At 45.8% G+C, this 19200-nt stretch overlaps 2 protein-coding genes across 9 annotated transcripts in view; both read right to left on the reverse strand.

Moving 5' to 3' along the window:
• Nucleotides 1-1084, reverse strand: part of Usp49 (ubiquitin specific peptidase 49) — a 65643-nt gene extending 64559 nt beyond the window's left edge. For 5 of the 7 annotated variants that reach the window (XM_048445383.3, XM_085679255.2, XM_085679254.2 and 2 more), the window contains exon 1: nt 946-1084. The gene's annotated coding sequence lies outside the window, so the exon portion shown is untranslated. Of the gene's footprint in view, nt 1-305; nt 385-482; nt 554-945 lie in introns of those variants that run through there. The other 2 variants (XM_048445382.3, XM_085679251.2) reach the window with 2 other exon arrangements.
• A 5176-nt stretch (nt 1085-6260) lies between these two features.
• On the reverse strand, nt 6261-19196 carry Med20 (mediator complex subunit 20). Of its 2 annotated transcripts, XM_048445412.3 has the most exons (5): nt 19045-19160; nt 17522-17559; nt 15968-16122; nt 9774-10027; nt 6261-7787 (listed from the first exon to the last, which is right to left on the reverse strand). In XM_048445412.3, exons 3-5 carry the CDS (start codon nt 16110-16112, stop codon nt 7572-7574), a joined length of 615 nt encoding a protein of 204 aa, XP_048301369.1. In that variant the 5' UTR covers nt 16113-16122; nt 17522-17559; nt 19045-19160; the 3' UTR covers nt 6261-7571. The 2 variants fall into 2 exon arrangements, with proteins under 2 accessions (XP_048301369.1, XP_048301367.1); XM_048445410.3 differs by lacking the exon at nt 17522-17559 and having other exon boundaries at nt 19045-19196.
• Nucleotides 19197-19200: the final 4 nt, after the last annotated feature.

The following is a 19200-nucleotide window of genomic DNA, read 5'->3' on the forward strand; positions in this document are numbered from 1 at the left end:
CCCGGGTTTCTTTTTCACTCCTCTCCCCGGCTTCTAACCCTTTCTCCTAATTCTCCTCATCTTATACTCAGCAACCGCTCCCCCAGCAGCCTGCCTTCTCCTCTCTCCCCTCAAGGATTTCACCTCAGAACCCAGACGTCGCCCACCCCGCCAAAACGCAGCGCCCGCGCGCCGGGGCTCGCGCCTTCGCTGTCGCCGCCCGTCGTCCCCGCCCCGGGCGCCCCTGGACCGCCGGCGTCGCGGTCCCGCCCCCTGCCGCCGCTCCTCCCGCCCGCCAGGCGCGCGCCGCCTTTGTCGCCCCTCACCCGGTATGAGAGGGGATTTTTTTTTCCTTTCCTTTAAAAGGGGAGGGCCGGCATGCCGGGGCCGGGTGTCCCCGCCTCCGAATGTCTGCGCGGGTTCCCAGCCACCGCGGACCCCCACGCCCCCCGGGCCGCTCCGCCGGCCCTCCGCCCCCTCCCCAAGCCCCCCCCTATATTTACCGCCATCATCAGCACGCGCGAGCTGTCACCAGGGCGCGAGACAAGCGAGCAGGCCACACCCCCTATCGCTCATTGGTCCGCCTACTATAGCCCCGCCCCCAGGGCCCCGCATTGCGCCAACGGCGCGCCTCCTGGCCGCGACCCCCGGCCTCTACACCCTCTCCGCGGGTTCGCGTCGGGGGCACCAAGTTTCGGGTCAGCCACGACTAGGCGGCCGACGGCCGGTCGGTGTGAGAGGGCAGGCGCGGAGCGGCGTGGGAGAATCGCCGGCAAAGTTTGGTTGAGTCACAAGAGGGTACAGAAGATTTCTAGACAAAGAGACTCTTAAAGGTGCAGAGTCTAGTGTCTGGCCCTCCTCCTTAAAGGGCCAGGCTTCTGCCGAGCACCACCCCCTTCTTCCCAGCCCTTCGTCTACGAGATCAGTAAAGGAATTCTGCACGAGTTCGTTTACTATGCGGCTCACCTTTAATATGTCTCACCGCTCCAAAGAGGCCTTTTTCACTCCTGCTAGCTTTTTGGTTTTGTTGTTTTCTTTACGGTGCAGTGGCAACCAGCGAACCATGGAGTTTCCCGGAGGCAGCGTTTGCAAAAGTTACTCTTGGCGCCCAGACAAGCACACACGTGTGAACTTTCGCCACTGATGGTCGAGGCGCGATTCAGTTGTTTTATGAAAATCCTCTTCAACAGGAGAAGGAAAAGATCGTTGCACCCCAAATGGGGCCTAGGAAATAAATCAGACCGAGGTGGCGGTAGCCCTAAGGACTTCCAAGAAGGATGAAATCCATTCTGAAACAGAAAGGAAAGACTCGCTCACAAAGTAGGTAAGCTCACAAAATGGTCCTGGGCATTGTCCTGACCAACCTTGTGGGAGAGGATCACTCCAAAGAAGATACAGTGTTACAACACCCAAGACAAGGCTAAGGCAGGCAAAAACATTTTTAGTTTAAGAAAAACAAAGAGAAGCCGGGTGGTGCAAACACCTTTAATCCCAGCACGTGGGAGGCAGAAACAGGTGGAGCTCTCAAGGCCATCCTGGTCCACAGAGCGAGTTCGAGGGCAGGCTCCAAAACTGCAAAGAAACCCTGTCTCTAAAACTGAAAAACAAAAGAAAAACAAAAAGAGATGTATATTATATGCTACAGTGGTTCAAGGCTTTACTTCTGTAAATATGTAATAAGTAAAAATGGCAAAAATTAAAAAAAAATAAAGCCAGACGTGGTAATCAAATCAATCAGGAGGCAGAGACAAGAGGATGGCATTGAGTTCTTAGATTCTATAGACTGCATGGTGGATTCAGGGACAGTTTTGTGTGACAAGAGCCTCCTGGGTGAGGATTGAGGCCCTAGGTTCAATTCCATAGTGGAGGCCATGTCACCTTTAACAGTTCTCTTTATGGGATTCTAAGTTGTAACTCTTACCTTAAGTGGATGTAATAATAAACATTTTAAAAGCTGTCTTTTGTTCTCTTTCCCCAGTTCCCAAAAACTTCTTGAAGACAGTTAAGCATCTTATTCAATATTTTCTAACAAAGTGCTTTTCTGAGTGAGAAATCTGGAAGCCACTTAAAACTTGAGGAAGTTATGTGCTCAGATTAGCTAGGAGGAAAACACTGTCAGCACACGTCACACCCGTGGTGCTCCAAGTCTGCTGCCGGGGATCCATCCATTCAGAGGTTCTCTGAGACACAAACTAGTTTTAAAATAATATTGAAAGTAATCTGGAGGCTGGAGAGATGGCTCAGAAGTTAAGAGCACTGGCTGCTCTTCCAGAAGCTGTGAGTTTAATTCCCAGCAACCACATGGTGGCTCACAACCATCTATAATGAGATCTGGTGCCCTCTTTTGTCATGCAGGCAGAACACTGTATACATAATAAATAAATCTTATAAAAAAGAAGTAAGTGGTCTTTGTTGTGGGAATGTCATTGGACTGATGATAAAGACAGAGCAGCAAGGGAGAAACATGCCGGCTCAGTGGGTAAGCTCTTGCTGCTAAGCCTGCCTTTCCAGTTCCACACCCTGGATGCACATGAAAGAAGAGCACAGGTTTTTGCAAGTTGTCCTACTGTGTGAGGTTCCACACAATAAACACAACACAAACACACACACACAAATGTGATTTAAGGCTGATGCTGGCAAGATGGTTCAGCCTATAAACACTTACCGCCAAGCCTCACAATCTGGATTTGATTCAGGGACTACATGAAGGAGAAATAATTCCCAGATGTGGTCCTCTCACAGTTACATGTGTGTGCCCACATACAAATAAGTAAATGCAACTTTAAAAATATTTTAAAAAGAACGTTGGGTGGCATTCAGGAGGATGGATCTCTCTGACTTCGAGGCCAGCTTGGTCTACAAAGTGAGTTACAGGACAGACAGGGTTGTCACCTGTCTTGGAAAAAAAAAAAAAAAAACGAATACAACTGCTGGTGACTTACCACAAAAGCACAAATTACAAGAAACTGAAGTAGCATCCAAGTGTTCTTTCATGGCACGATACAAAAACAACTGTTTCACTTAAATCTCAGGTTAAACACTAAAAGCTATTCTAAGTAGACAGGCCTCAGGTGTGGTGGCAACACACCTAGGATTCCAACACACAGGAGTTCAAGGTCATACTCAGGTCCACAGAGAATACAAGACCAATCTAGGTAAGTGATGAGATGGTTTCAAAAAAAATCAAAAACCCAAGCAAACCCCCAAATTTTATATTTACTTATTTATTTTGGAGGGGTGAGGCTGGGAAGATCACCTCAGATTGGAGGCTAGCCTGGAGTACACACTGTGTTCTAAACAAGCCTGGGCTACAGACTGGTCTTTGTCTCAAAATCTAACAATAAAGCGATTCTCAAAATAAATAAAAGATCTATTACATATTATATATAGTTCACAGATGATCTGCACAACTGCTCATTTGCCCATTTCTTTTAGGAGGGTGAAGCAGGAGATCACAGCGGACTGAAGGCTGGTCTATAGGATATAATCGTCTGGGCCACAGGGGAATCCCTTGTCTCTAACAACCAAAAGAGAACAATAACATCAGCCAGACATGCTGGCCCACAGTTAATCCCAGCACTCACAATGGATCCAAGTTTGAGGTGTGCCTTGCATACATAGCCAGTTCCAGGAAGCCAGAGGTACCCAGTAAGACTGTCTTACGAAGAAGGCTGTATAACACACCATCTCTCTGACAGCTTTCATAGTCTAATGCAGAACATTCTTTGTATCAAGTGAATTTACCCTGCTTAAGCAATGATTCCACAACCTCCCACCTTTCTTCCAGTCTCTTTTGGGAGATAGGTTCTTGTTCTGTAACCCAGGCTAGCCCTTCAACTTTTGTATCAGCCTCATGTGCCTCAGTGTTGAATGTAGTTTGAAGTATTCTCTGTCCTGCTGATTCACATGGACCGGGTTTCCTCAGCCTGCCTGATCCCGAAGTCGGGGGCCCACCTAGCTATATTCTGCCGTGCCAAAGTAGCTTCTTTATTAACCAACGGTAATAAAACATTCATAGTATACAGAGAGGAATCCCACATCAGTCTAACTTTCCATCATAAACATCCTAATCCATCATCAACATCAGAACTATTAAAACGATCCAGAGACAGGCTGGGAAGATGGCTCAGTGGTTAAGAGCACTGACTGCTCTTGCAGAGGACTGGGCTTTGATTCTAGCACCACAATGGTGCTCACAACCATCTGTAACTCTGCCCTCTTCTGGTCCCTTTGCAAACCAGGCATGCATGTGGTGTACACACATATATGCAGACAAAACATAAAATTAACAAAGAAAAGAGAATCCAGAGACAGTACCTTTGTGTTCACAAAGCACATATTTATTTCCTTTTCAAAATCTCTACAATCCCGCTATACAGCTACAACCCAAAGAGCAAATGTGATTATGTTAAGCCTAGTACTACAGCTAGCTCCAGCCAGCTGTCTTCCTAAACCAGCATTCTCATCCCTTTAACTGGCAGCCCAGCACATCTGTCACAACCCGAGCCTTGCCTTTCCTACACAGATCCCCACTGTTAAATTCAGCTCCAGGACAACCTGGACAACATAAATGTACCCTCCAAATTTTCCTTTTTAAGTATTTAGTGTGTGCGTGCGTGCGTGCGTGTGTGTATGTGTGCACGAGTGTGTGCATATGTTAGTGGCAAGTACACACATGGCATACAGCACCTGCACCTGTGAAAGTCAGCATGTTTACAGAGTTGGTTCTCTTTGGTGGCAAATGCCTTTACCTGCCAAGCCATCTTGCAGGTATCTTATTTATTTTTGTTTTTTTAAGACAGTGTCTGTGTAGTCCTGGCTGTCCTGGAGCTCACTATGTAGACCAGACTAGTCTCAAACTCACAGAGTTCCTCCTGTCTCTGCCTCCTGAGTACTGGGATTAAAGTTGTGCTGGGCTAAATTCTCTGTTTAATGGACTCTAAAGAAAGTTCAGAATAATTTATATTACCCTTAAAAATGGGCCAATGTACAGATAGAGAAATGGCTCAGGGATTAAGAGTGTATACTTCTCTTGAAGAAGAATCCAGTGCAATTCCCAGTATCCATGTCAAGAGGCTCACAACTGCATATAACTCTAGCTCCAGGGGATCCAATGCCCTCTTCTGGCTTCCTCAGGCACTGCACCTAAATGCACACAACCAAGCACATGCTCACTCGCTTTCTCTTTCTCTCTTTCTCTCTCAAACACACACACACACTCCACAATTTTTTACATATTTTAAGTTAGACTGTGCTATATAATAGGACCTGGGATGGCTATGTTGGAAAATGAAATGGAATGCAAGAAAATCTGTCAGTAAAGTGCTTGCATGGCACTTGAGAACCCAAGTTCAATCCCCAGAACCCAGCTAACAAGCAAGTGAAAAGGAATACATGTGCAATCTCAGCAGCTAGCCAACCATCCCGGCCAAATCAGTAGTCCCAGATTCAAGTATATATAAAATGATGATAATCGTGTCCTTTTCCCTTAAATTTATACAAATAATCCTAACGTTATTGCAACTTGAACCTTCAAGAATGTGATGACAACTGTGTCCTACAGTATTCTAAGAAGCCCCATCCAGACTTGCACATGAAAGCCAGGTGACATACAGGCTTTCCCAGCAGTCATACATAGTTCAGTTCCAGTGTTTCTGCCAGCAGAGCCATCACCGGCTCCGTTATCAGGTGCTTGCTTAGCCAGACTGCTTCAGTGTTGTGCTTCCATTAATTGACAAGGACGAAGCAAAGTACCTGTGTGGCTGGCCATTCTTCAAGCTTGAGCTCATGTAACTAGTTTTAAAGCCAGTCAAATGTGAGCACAAATGGAAAAGAACCAAATGGACAGCCTAGTAGTTGAGCGTGCCTACCGGTCTTACAGAAAACCTGACTCAATTCCCAGCTCCTAAATTTGCCTCTAACATCATATCCAGGAAATCTGATGCCTTCTTCTGGCCCCCCATGGTACTGTGTGTGCATACACACATACACATACACACACACACACACACACATTAAAAACAAAATCTTAAAAAAAAAAAAAAAAAACCCACCAAAATGAAGATGTTGACTGGGTACACTTCTCTTTATCTTTTAGAAACTGAGCCCCTTCTTATGTAGGAGCCAAGAGTCCATGTTTACCGCATTTAACATCTGTGTTTTCACTAGCACGTACATTCAAAATTCTGCCTGCACATTGTGTCATCCACAAAGTATTTGAAGCAACCTATATAAAGTACAAAGTAGATACACTGCAACAAGACCAAACAAAAGGCCAAACGTAATATTTGTAGATTTTATTGTGATATCTAAAACACACTCATTTTTTAAAGTGCAAAAATAACAAACATTAACAACAAAAGCAAGAAGTAACAGTAACCGATGTGGATAACAGATCCTACAGCCAGGAAGGGATGCTGAGCTTCCCTGCCAGTCAATGCTAGGGCACACATGAACAGTGCCTCACAGCTGCTGCCGAAACATGTTCTGGAAAGTCTGCTTAGCTGTCCTCTGAGCACAGACTTCTCAAGGACACTCTACACTTTGTATATTAGCAATTTTGCCAAGCCTATCTACTGTATCTCAGCTACTAGCCTGGTTAACTGTTTCTGTAGCAGGTAAGAGGGAGGTGAGCAACAGTGTCAATAATTTCAATAATTTCAAGGCACATTCGAGTGTGACAAGAAGACAACTTGTGAAGCACAACAGATGACCCTAAACAAAGCAGTGCTGAGTGTCAGGAAAGCATGTCTGTAGAGATCTGAGCAATGCTGGAAGAAAACCACCCTTCTCTCCTCTCTCTCTCCTCTCTCTCTCTCTCTCTCTCTCTCTCTCTCTCTTCTAGAAATGAATATGGAGCTAATGAGTGTACTTAGATCCTGTGGTAAGCAAACCAGTATTGCAGTGACCAAACAATAAGTCATAAGAAACCTAATTGTGCTAATCCTAGAGTTACTTCTGCCCTGTGGAACTGACTGCCTCTGAGCTATTAGGTAAGAAAAAAATGTGCAGTAAGAGCCCCGTGCTTTGGTTTTGCTACACCAACTTAGCCTATAGGGTCACACTATTCAAAACAGAAAGGGAAACTGTAAATAGTTCAAAGGATGAAATCAACTTGAGCAGACTCAGTTCTGTTCTCAAATCACTGCAGCCAACAGGTCAGAAAGCAAGAGCAATACAGTCATGCCACCCATCCATCTCCAGGAGAGGCCAGCCATGTCATCAAGCAAAAGGGGAGAGCGGGGATTCCATCCAGCACAGCCACAAACAGCAGTGTGGCCGATACCAAACCCTCAGGATCTGGGGACAAATACTAGTTTCACCTTCAGGGCTGGCAAGAACAACCCTGTCCTACCTTTACCCCACAGCAGAAAGGCCCAAGTTTTTCCATCCTTCACAATTACCATTGCTGAGGACAAGCCAAATCCAGTTAAGGGATGAAGTAAAAAACAGCTGTGATGGGGTCAGGAGGGGAGTTCAGAGACCCAGAACTCAAGCTACAGCTGGAAACCAGCTGAGGCCAGAGGCTTAGGACCCTGCTCCTCCTGGGCAGTACCCAGGTGACAGCTCAGCAGGTAGACAGCTGTCAGTCACTAACGGATCCCAGCCACTGGCACTTGCTGCTGTTTTCGGATCTTGTTGAAGAGTTCCATGTACTGTACCATGGTATCTGCTGGTCCATACACAGCATCGTGTCTGTTCCCAAATACTGTGGGGGCCCCTGGTGTGTGGCTACCTAGAAAACTCTGTAGGAACTCAAGCAGGAGGCTCCAGCAGTCACTAGCCACCACACAAGGGCCATACTCCACCTGGGACAGAAGAACAGACAGCAAGGGTAAGGACGAGGATGAGGCTTGCTTCTCTCCCTCCTCCTGCCACTGTCACCGCTGAAAGTCACAAATTGACAAGACTAAAGAATCTTGGCCCTGGAGGGTCCTGAAAAGAAACTGCCACTAGGGTCCTCTTTTCTACTGGGACACTCCCCAGACTCAGTTCCCTCTGGTTTTTATTTTTGTGACAGGATCTAACTGTGCAACTCATGTTGGCCTTGAACTAGCTATGCAGCCAAGCTGGCCTCTATGTGCTCAGGGTCCCTTATTCTCTATACTGCTCTACAGGAATGGCACAACTACCGGCATCCAACAGCCTCAGTCCCTGAGCCAAATACCTTTCAGGATATTTCTTTCTTGTTTTTCTTTTTTGGCTTTTCAGAGACAGGGTTTCTGAGTGCTGAGATTAAAGACATGAGCCACCATTGCCCAGCTGGTATTTCTTAACTAGCTTCAAAAAAGTGTGTTCCAGCTTTGCTTGCCTACTAAATGATACATTTCAAAAGATAGGCCTACAAGCTTCTGTCTTGTTTTGTTTTTTAAATCTCAGTTAATGCCGGACACATGAGGGGCTGTGAACCTTCACTATACTCTCCATATGCCACTTTCAATACCGATATACTTAGGTTCAAAGATGAAGGCAATCAGACAATAAAGATGCTGATAACCTGAGTTCAATCCCCAGGACCTGCATGGTAGGACGAAAGAACTGATTGCTCTGATCTCCACACACATGCTGTGCATATGTACACTACATCCACAATAAACAAATGTAGTCATTTGTTTTAAAATAAAAACCTAGATGAAGGCATTTCATATGCATATTCTTGTCCACTATGAAAACTGACAGGTGCCAAAAGGGACAGTTTTGTTCCACAGCTCTGGAGACCTCTCATAAAACATCCTAAGGAGGGGTATACAGGCATGTGGCTGACATCCCACCCCCAAACACCCCTCAGAAAACTGTCTGTTCCAGCTCTTCTTGGGAAAGGTGGTTGGTGCCTATCCATATCCTTATTCCTCTGCTTTCCTTGATTCTGCCTTCAGTTTTCCAGCAGGAGAGCCTCTCGAAGCTTTTTACTAGACGTAAATCCACTTCAAGTCTAGGCTAGAGATTGAATGGCTAAAGAAAAGATAAAAAAGAAGCCTAGCAAGATGCTAGGGAGATGGCTCAGCAGTTCAGATCACTTGTTTGTTGCTCTTGGGACTGGGGTTGGTTCCCAGCACCCACATGGTGCCTGGCAACTTTAAGTCTTTGACTCCAACTCCAGGGCAACAATCAGATGCTCTCTTCTGGTCTCCGTGGGCACTACACATATGTGGTGCACAGACACACACACAAGCGAAATACCCACACACAAAAAATAAAAAACAAATCTAAAAAATCCTTAGAGAAACAAGAATGGTGGCTCACTCCTCTAATCCCAGTACTTTGTAGGCTGAGATAAAAGGATTGCATGAGTTCAAGACCAGGCTAAACTATAGACTAAGTCTCTCTCTCTCTCTCTCTCTCTCTCTCTCTCTCTCTCTCTCTCTCTCTCTCTCTCTCTTTCAGGAGCACAAAGGCCAGTATTGCACCTACACAAACCAAGCATGGCGAAATATACTTGCAATCCCACCACTCAGGAGGTAAAGGCACAAGAATTAGAGTTCAAGCCAAATGAGACTGCCTTAAATAAATAAATAAATACCATAAGAAAAAAGCTGCTGTAGTAGTATATCATGGAATCTCAGGGAATGGGGGTAGAAGCAGGAGGATCATAAATTTATCATCCTTGGCTACATAGTAAGTTCAAAGCCTGAGACATAAATCTGCCCCCCCCCATGCCCCAAACAAAAGATCCCTGTAATAGAGGCAGGAGAGATACTAAAGAGTCCATCTGAACTACGTAGGGCTTGGAAAACTTCCAGAGCCCTTACTGTGCAGCCACAGCATATTCTGTTTGCCCTTCACCAAGGTCTTACCTCCACAGAGATGCCACGGGCACTGGGCCCCATTGTGACGGTGCCCACCTTCACCAGGAAGTCACAATATTGGTAGCGAGTACCCCGGGTCTCAATCTTGCTGGCCTTAGCACTCTGGAAAAAGCCCTTGAGCTTCACCATGAGCACATCGAAGTTGGTGTCAGCACTAAGGCAAGGGCCATTCTCAAAGAGGGCAAAGCAGCTCAGGGGGTACTCAGAGTTATGCATCACGTACATCAGCTTCCCGGCCTGGCCTGCAAGGGACAGATGGCCCACTCATGATCAGGACTTTTATCAACAAATCCCAGGACAGGTCAAGTGCACCAAACAAGGCCAGCTGGTAGTTGGTACCCTGGCAGTCTGAAAAGGGAAAGGATCCTTAAATGCTACCTTTTCCAGAGAAACCAGGTAACTGGAAAAGCCGGCCAGATAACAGGGGCTAAATACACCTGAAGAACACCAGGGGACTCTCAGAGTGCTGAGAGCAGCTGGGTGGTGAGCTTGCAGATGGTTACTTTATCATGATTAGTAAACCATACAGAAACTCTCTTCTATGTTCTCATCTGTAATAAGTAAAACTAAGGATTGAAGATGGGCGTTGGTGGCGCATGCCTTTAATCCCAGCACTTAGGAGGCAGAGAAGGCCAGCCTGGTCTACAAGAGCTAGTTCCAGGACAGACTCCAAAGCTACAGAGAAACCTTGTCTCAAATTAAAAACAAAACAAAACAAAACCCAAAAACAAAAACCTAAGGACTGGTGGTGTGGCTTGGCAATAGGTACTGGCCTAGCCTTAACCTCCAGCCCCAGAAGCTCAAACTTAAAAGTAAAACAGAAGCAGCAACATCTGGCATACCTCTCTGGACCTCAGCTCGTGCCTCATCTGACATCTAAATGCTCTCACAGAGGCTTTGGAATAGGGTGACTGTGAACTTCAGTCAGGCTGAGCTGCCTTACAAAGCCAGCGGTGCCTCCTGAAAGTGAGGGCAATGTTTGCAAACGTCAGTGGAGACAACTAGGAAAGCAAGCACACCACAGAGGAGCTCAAGCTGGACTCTGAAGCCCCTTTCCAATCTAACAAATGAGTTTTCTCATTGTTACTGTTTTTTAGTTGGTTGGCTTTGGTTTGGTGTTTTCTCGTCATTCTTTTTTTAAATTTATTTTTATTTTATGTTTATTGGTGTTTTGCCTATAAGTATGAGGGTGTCAGAAGCCCTGAAACTGGAGTCACAAGTGTGAGCTGCCAAGTAGGTGCTGGGTGCTCTGGAAGAGCAGCACTCTTAATGGCTGTGCCATCTCTCCATCCCCCCCCTCCCCCCCGTTATTGTTGTTTTTTGAGACAGGGTTTTTCTGTGTGGCCTTGGCTATCCTGGAACTATTGGAACTAGCTCTGTAGACCAGGCTGGCCTTGAACTCAGAGATTCCCCTGCCTCTGCCTCAAAACTGCTGGGATGTGCCACCTCCACTCATCTTGGTTTGGTTGTTTAAAACATGGTCTTGCTACATAACTCAGGAAGGTCTGGAATGTGACTAACTCCCTAATGATGGAATTATGAGAGTGTACCACCAAAGCTGGCTTGATTTTCTTGTTGCTCATTTTGTGCTGCTAGACACAGATCCCAGAGTCTTGTACATGCTAGGCTAGTGCTCTCCACTGAACAGCCTCAGCCCACTCGCTGATTCTACTGGTTTTCTAGATGCTTTCTCTTCAAAGACGTGTCTCTAGAAAGTCTGAAACTCTACATAGACCAGTCTGGCCTCGAACTCAGAGATTCCCCTGCCTCTGCCTCCCAGTGCTGGGATTGGAGGCGTGCGCCACCACCCTGCTCTAAACTCTTTTCCCCACCCCCAGACATTTATTTATGTGTGCCACTGTATGTGCGCAAATCATAGCACTCAAGTGGAGGTTAAAGGACCACCCTAGGATACCAATTACCCATTTTCATCCTATGTGTCCTGAGGATCAAACTCAGGTCATCAGACTTGGCCTCATGTGCCTATACCTGCTGAGCTTTCTTACCTGGTCTTCTACAGACTTTCTCCAAGGAGGGAGAGTTATGAATATATTTGGTTATATAGGACTTGGAAGAAGTAAAACACTAAAACCAAAATATACTACAAGAGAGAACAGAGGCCCACAATCTGAAATACCTGCTATACATTTAAAAGCATCCATCTTGAAACTCTGCTGCTCCTCCTTTTTCATGTCCTTCCCTATTTTCTCCTTAAGAATGCACTAAGTCGGGCTGGAGAGATGGCTCAGCAGTTAAGGGCATTGCCTGCTCTTCCAAAGGTCCTGAGTTCAATTCCCAGCAACCACATGGTGGCTCACAACCATCTGTAATGAGGTCTGGTGCCCTCTTCTGACCTGAAGGCATACACGCAGACAGAATATTGTATACATAATAAATAAATATATATTTAAAAAAAAAGAATGCACTAAGTCCAATTAGTGCTATCTATATGTACACGAGTATGGGGCTACCATCTTATTTTTTGAGTTACGGCCTCTCACTGAACCTAGAGCAAGACTATCAGGCCAGCAAACCTTGGATCGTCCTCTTGTCTCTCCCTCCCCAGTTCTGGGATTTTTTTGTTTTCTAAGATAGCCTCGAATGAGATTAAAGGTATGTACCACCATACCTGGCTTGCATCCAACTTTTAAAGTGAGTTCTAAGCATTCAAACTCAAACTCTCATGCTTACAAGGCAAGAAGCTTACCAATGAAGCCATCTCCCTAGCCACCCCCGAAGTCTTTTATTTTTAATTTACATTGTGGGGCATGGGCACCCATGGGTCACTGGATGTGTATGATTGAGAGGAGGGTACTTGGGAGAGTCTTTTCTCTCCTTCTACCATGTAGTTCTGGGGATAAAACATGAGTGTCGGACTCAGTAGCAAGCACCTTTACCTGCTACAATCTGCCCCTAGCAAAAACAAACAAAAAACAAGACTATTTAAAAAAAAAAAAAAGGTCAGGAGCCAACAATAGAAAACTAAAGTGACTCAAGCCTGTAATCCTAGCACTGGGAAGGTTGAAACTGGGGTGGGGAGAGCCACGAAAGGAGAGCTAGTCTCTAAATAAACGCTATATGGTAGTTCATGGGTACTCAAGAGCCTTAGGCAGTACAATTGCCTCAAGTTTCAGATCAGGCTGGGCTACACAGCAAGACCCTGTCGGAAAAAGATAAACAGGGCCGGGAAGATACCTCAGTAGGTTAAAGTTCTTGCTGTCAAGACTGACAACAAGATCTCTGGGGCCCATATGATGATAAGAGAGTACCAATGTCTGCATGTTGTCCTGACTTTTATTTCCTTGTTAGGGTGCATGTACAGACGCATGAAATAAAAATATAAATAGATGCAAAGATCTACTTTTAAAAACGGGAGTTCGGAAGATAGCTTAGTGAGGGCCTAAATGCTAATCCCCAGCACCCAGGTAAAAAACCTGCAAGGTTGCATATGCCTATTATCCCAGCATTGGGAGCAGAGAGAGATGGATCCTGAGATCCACTGGCCAGTTAGTTATCCATGGTGAGGGGTCCTGTCTCCAGGTATTCAGGCAGTGACAGAAGAAACCATCCCACATCCAACGCCCTTCTCTAGCCTTCACAGGTGTGGGCCTGCACAAGCTCTTACACCCACATACACCAAAACAAAACAAAACACAAAAACCATACACACACACACACATACACACACACACACACACACACAAGGGCTAGCGATGGGTCAGCAGGTAAAGGTGCCTGCTTCTGGGCCTGATAAATTGAGTCTGATCCCTGGGATCCACATGGTAAGAGTCAGAAAGCTGTTTCTGAACTTCATACACATGCCATGGCAAAACACAACCATGCACACATATGTGTGCATATGCACATGCACACGCACACACAAACACTAACTAAACAAACAAACAAACAAAAAGGATCTGGTAATGATAGTCCTTGCCTAGTGTGTATGCGTGAAGACCTGGATTCTAATCTCAGCACCACATAAACTGAATGTGGTGATGTGCATTGGCGATCCTAGCACTAGAGATGCAGAAGCAGGAGGAGCAGAAACACAAAGGCATCAGCTACAAAGCAATGCCACAGCTAGCTTGAGCCACAGAAAACCTAATCCCAAAAGACCTAACTAATTCACTAATATAAAGGAAAATTTTAAAAAGAGTGATTACTTGAAAGGGACCAGAAATCTAAGATGTCAGCATAAGAAAAGATCAAAGGAAAAAGAGGACTTGAAGGAGGATGTGGAAGGATTTCCACTCACAGGGCAGAAAAGATGGAATTCTAGCAGAGATAAGAGTGTAACAAGAAGCTATCAAGATGGCTCAGTGGTTCTGATCCTTTACTGTTCTGTCAGAGGGCTAGAGTTCAGATCCCAACTGGGCTATCCACAAGTGCCTGCAACTTCAGCTCCAAGGGATCCATCCAATGCTCCCTTCTGGTCTCCATGAGCACCCATCTACATAAATAAAATAAAATAAAGCTAGGTATATGGTGTACTTCTTTAATCTCAGCACTTGGGAGGCAGAGCAAGCAAATCTCTAATTTTAAGTCCACCCTGGTCTACGTAGTGAGTTCCAGAACAGCCAGAGCTACATAGTGAGACCCTGTTTAAAAACATAAGATAAATAAAGTAAAACCAAGATTTTGTTTAAAAAGTAAGTAATGGAAAGAGGGAAAGATGGTGGGAGTAGGGGAGTTCAGGGCCTTCCCTGTACTTCACTGGCCTCTCTGCTGCCCCCTGCTGAATTTAGCAGGCTCTGCACTGAATCTCCAGCACCCATCCCTTCTGTCGGTATTGCCAATTCACACCTTCCAACTCTTTTACAATCCAGTTAAAGCCTTGTCTTGAAAAACAAAAACAAATCCAGTTAATAGCATGTCATCCCTCAGAGCCACTCAAAATTGATCTTATTCTGTTCTCAGGTTTACATACTGTTGCAGTGATGTTAAATAAAGCATGCCTGAAGACCAGAGAGTGAAAAAGCCCCACTGGTCAGCCTGACAGACCAGGCAATGGTGACACACACCTTTAGTCCCAGTAGTCAGACTAGTTTGCCATAGAAACAGGCAGTAGTGGTGTACGCCTTTAATCCCACTACTAGAGAGGAATATAAAACAGAAGGAGACAGCTCTCAGAAACAGTCTCACTCTGATATTTCTGGAGGCAGGATCGTCACTTCAGACTGAGTTAGAGGTAAAAGTCAGTGGCTGGCTGTTTTGCTTTTCTGACCTTCAGGTTGAACCCCAATATCTGTCTCTGGGTTTTTATTAATCATGCTACAGCCGGGCAGTGGCGGCGCCACGCCTCCAATCCCAGCACTTGGGAGGCAGAGGCAGGTAGATCTCTGTGAGTTCAAGGCCAGCCTGGTCTATAAGAGCTAGTTCCAGGACGGGTTCCGAAAAAAAGCTACACATATCTGATTCATACTACATGAAGCTGCACTGCCTTGAACTTTTAAAAATCAACTAAGGACTTTGAGTAGCAAGGGGGACTGTTGGGGATGAAAACCAGGGCTTTATACACATGCTTGGCATGTGCTCTACCACTATAGCATCAGCTCTTGGGACGCTGTTCTGCAATATTTTATGTATACAACGGTTTTTGCTTTCATGTATGTCAGTGCACCACTTACATCAGACGCCCATAGAAGGCACTGGGCATCGGATCCCCTAGAACTGAAGTTTAAATGACTGTGAGCTGTCATGTGGATGCCAGGAATCAAACCTGGGTTCTCTAGAGTAACCGCCAGTGCTCTCAACTAATGAGCCATCACCTCAGCCCCAACCCTATTCTTTAGTGAAGAAAGTACTTCTGGTTGTTGTAGACAACTTTTGTTTCCCAAGAAAGGTTCTCATTCTCTAGCCCAAGATGGCCTTGAATCCAAGTTCAGTCCCCAGTACCCGTATCAGGTGGCTCATAACCACCTGTAACTCTAACTCTAAGGAATCCGACAGCACTAGCCTCTGCAGGCACCTGCATTCATGTGTAAATATGCACACGCAGGAGCACAAGTGCACATGCTCTCAAGCAGCCACGCGCGCGCACACACACACCTAAAAATAAAAACAAAATTTTAACTAAACAAACAAGTAGGTTCAAACTGCAATCTGAGCACCGCAAATAGATGCCAATAAATATCAATGTGTGTGGACGGTCCACCATCTGCTCACAGCCATCTACTGACCTTGGCTGCCCAGGGTAGAGGCAGCTGTGTGGTAAGTCTCACAGTCCACACAAAATGTCCCTTGTTTCTCTGCCCCAAGCATCTCCAATTTCCTGGTGAGGAGCTCCACCGTCTGCTGGACGCTCTTGCCCTCAGCCACAGGCATCTGGGACACACTGAAAAACAGAACAAGTCAGCAACGTCCAGAGACATATGGGCTCTGGCTCAGTCACTCATTTCCAGACAGGTCACAGTTCAACAGGGCTAGGAGCTACGTTAGACAACACTAACTCTGATCTATTTCTTAAACTCCCGACCACGTCTATGAGAGTCTGTATTTAACTGAGATGTGGAAAAAAGAGCTGAGCAGGACATCCCCCACCCCCACCCCCCACCCCCGACTACAGACACAATGTAACTAGCCACCTCATATTCTTTTGGCTCAAACAGTGAGTCAAAATAAACTCTGTCACAAGTTGCTTTTGTCAGGTCCTGACCCACAGGAGGCTGGCGGCTACTGTTCTGGACACTGTGGACAGAACTATCACAGAGTTCCATTTACCAGCACTAAAAGTGAGAAGCAGCCCCCAAGAGTTAAGTCTAGAAAAAGATACCCAACAGTTTTTTCAAGAACTGCAACTATTTTCCAGGTTTCCACCTTATGGTGGCTTCCCCATGGAGTGGTAGGCAATTATTGTCAAGCACCAGCTATGTGTAAGACCTGTGAGCCTTCAGATGATTTTTATTCTTTCTTTTCTTTTTGGAGACAAGGTCTCACTATGTAGCTCTGGCTGTCCTGGAACTCACTATGTAGACCAGGCTGGCCTCCAATTCGCAGAAATCTGCCTCCCACGTGCTGGGATCAAAGGTGTGGCCCTTCAGATGGAGTGACTGATCTTCCAATGGCCCCCCCGGAAAGGTTCTGTCCTACATCAACTTACTGCAACTGGAGAAACTGCACTATAAAGGCTAAACAGTCTGCACAAGGTCGTACAGTTAATGGATAGTATAGATGAGATTCAAAGTCCTGCAACTGGGCTCTGCATCTGTGAGTGTTTTGTTTTGTTTGATTTGGTTTTGGTTTTCCTTTCTTTCTTTCTTTCTTTCTTTTTTTTTTTTTTTTTTGAGACAGGGTGTCTCTGTGTAACCCAACTGTCATTGAACTCGCTCCAAAGACCAGGCTGCCCTCAAACTCACAGAGATCCACCTACCTCTGCCTCCCACTCTCCTACACTGCCTCTAGTGATGTCATGATCTACTAATACTCATTAAATTTTATTTATTTATTTATTTGGTTTCCCGGGACAGGGTTGCTTTGTGTACCCCAGCTGTCCTGGAATTCGATTTGTAGACCAAGTTCAAGCTGGTCTTTAACTCAGAAATCTACCTTCCTCTGCTACCTGAATACTGGGATTAAAGACATGAGTCACAATGACTGGCAAGGTAGCAATCTGCTAAAATATTTTTAAAGAGACTGCTGGAGACTGCGAACTCACATTGCAGCCATTGCTGATCTGAAATTCACTACATTAGCCCCGCTAACCTCCCACTTTTAGCAATCCTGCTGCTGCTCACCTATGTACTGGAATTACAGGCACACACTTGGTTGAGACCTATGAACATGAACAATGACACAGATGGTATTAACTGTTCATAAAATCAAAATTTTCCCCAAACTACTATGTTTTAAAAACCCTGTCTTCCTTTCCAATCGATCAGATAAATCTATTAAGGGAGAACCTTACTGTTACTAAAAACTTATCTCTTTATGAAAAAAGCACCAGTAAGGAATATATGAAACAGAAGAGACTTGCTAAAGTGACCCTGTGACAGAAATTCTGGGATCCTGAGAAAGCTGAGGTGATACTAGTAGGCAGGGAACCTTTTTCCCAGGGACTCCCTTCTCTGTACAATGAACCCAAGGTGGGCAGGCATTGGTGGCACACTCCTGTAATCCCAGGATGCAGCAGTCAGAGGCAAATAATCAGAAGCTACAGAGCAGCCTGGCCTATATGGCCCATTAAACATAAAGATAAAGCATGGTGGGATTCTAGGGCTCAGTGAGTCGGCTGAGATTTCTATGTTCATTGTAGACAGGCACTATTTACAGTGTGATGAGGTTGAGATAAGGCTTCAGGCATCAACTGTGGGCATATATAGTCACTAAAAAGCATGCAAGAGCCTGGGCTATCTGAAGAACTTCCCACAGGTAACTTTCACAGCACAACCCTGCTGCTCCTCACTTCACGTACCCTGGCCTCCAGGCCTCTCTAATTGGGAAGGTGCACACCACTGCCAAGATTTTTTTAAGTGCTGAGACCTAGTATTAATTAGTGCCCAGTGTCCAGCACTCAGGAGACAGAAGCAGGCAGAGCTCTGTGAATTCGAGGTCGCCCTGGTCTAGAAGAGCTAGTTCCAGGACAGGCTCCAAAGCTACAGAGGAACCCTGTCTCGAAAAACCAAAAATAAAAAAAAAGAAAGAAAAGCAGTGTCCAGGCGTTACCAACCACCTCTCTTTTTCCAAGTGAGATTTAAAACACATTTAAGATAAAAAGTCAATAATCAAAGCTAACTCAAACATTTAGGAAGTGATTCCTGAATAGTTAATGGCCCTGAACTCCGATCTCCAAATCCCCAAAGCTCCTTTTCCCCTCCTCCTGACGCTAGACCCAATATCTTAAAGTGTCCAAATTAAAGCCAGGCTGCTATAATTGCAAGCAAAATGTAAAAGGCATTTTCTCCTCGCGCCGTTTTTTATCCCTGCCTGCAAACAATTCCTAATCCAAAACCCTGTATGCAACTTTTGGGTTCTACTCCCAACAGTACTATGCCCTCACGGACAGGAAGAAGTGCCAAGAAAAATAAGGCACAACTCCTGGCAGGCTCTCGGGACGAAGCACTCTCTTTGCCAAAAGGGATACGTCTGGGAAAGAAGAAGCACCACACGGTGTCCCTTGCTCCACACGACCTGAGGACATCTTTGTCAGCCCGCGAGGACCCGAGAAATTCGATCCCGATCTCCCTCCCGGGGCCACGACAGGCTTACAGGCGCCTTCACGACCCGAAGCTCCGCCCCACAGAAGCCCTTGCAGTCCTACCAAGTCACTCCCATGGCGTAGGGTCAAAAAGGAGGCACTTCCAAACACCCGAACTGAGAATTCTGAGGACCACAAGAGGAGAAGCCACCTAAGGCAGGACGCGGTCGCACATTGGGCTCCGGAAATACGCAAATACTGCGCGCCAGGGCGGCGCGC

This window comes from Myodes glareolus, chromosome 18 (genome assembly GCF_982192425.1).
Source record: "Myodes glareolus chromosome 18, mMyoGla1.1, whole genome shotgun sequence".
Taxonomy (NCBI): Eukaryota; Metazoa; Chordata; class Mammalia; order Rodentia; family Cricetidae; genus Myodes; species Myodes glareolus.

What these genes read in the sequence shown, in the direction of transcription:
- Med20 (XM_048445410.3), bottom strand. An exon ending in CTCTACCCTGGGCAGCCAAG is followed by an intron (nt 10,028 to 15,967) that starts GTCAGTAGATGG and finishes TGTCCCTTGCAG; the next exon opens with GCCAGGCCGGGAAGCTGATG. An exon ending in CCCGTGGCATCTCTGTGGAG is followed by an intron (nt 7,788 to 9,773) that starts GTAAGACCTTGG and finishes CTTCTGTCCCAG; the next exon opens with GTGGAGTATGGCCCTTGTGT.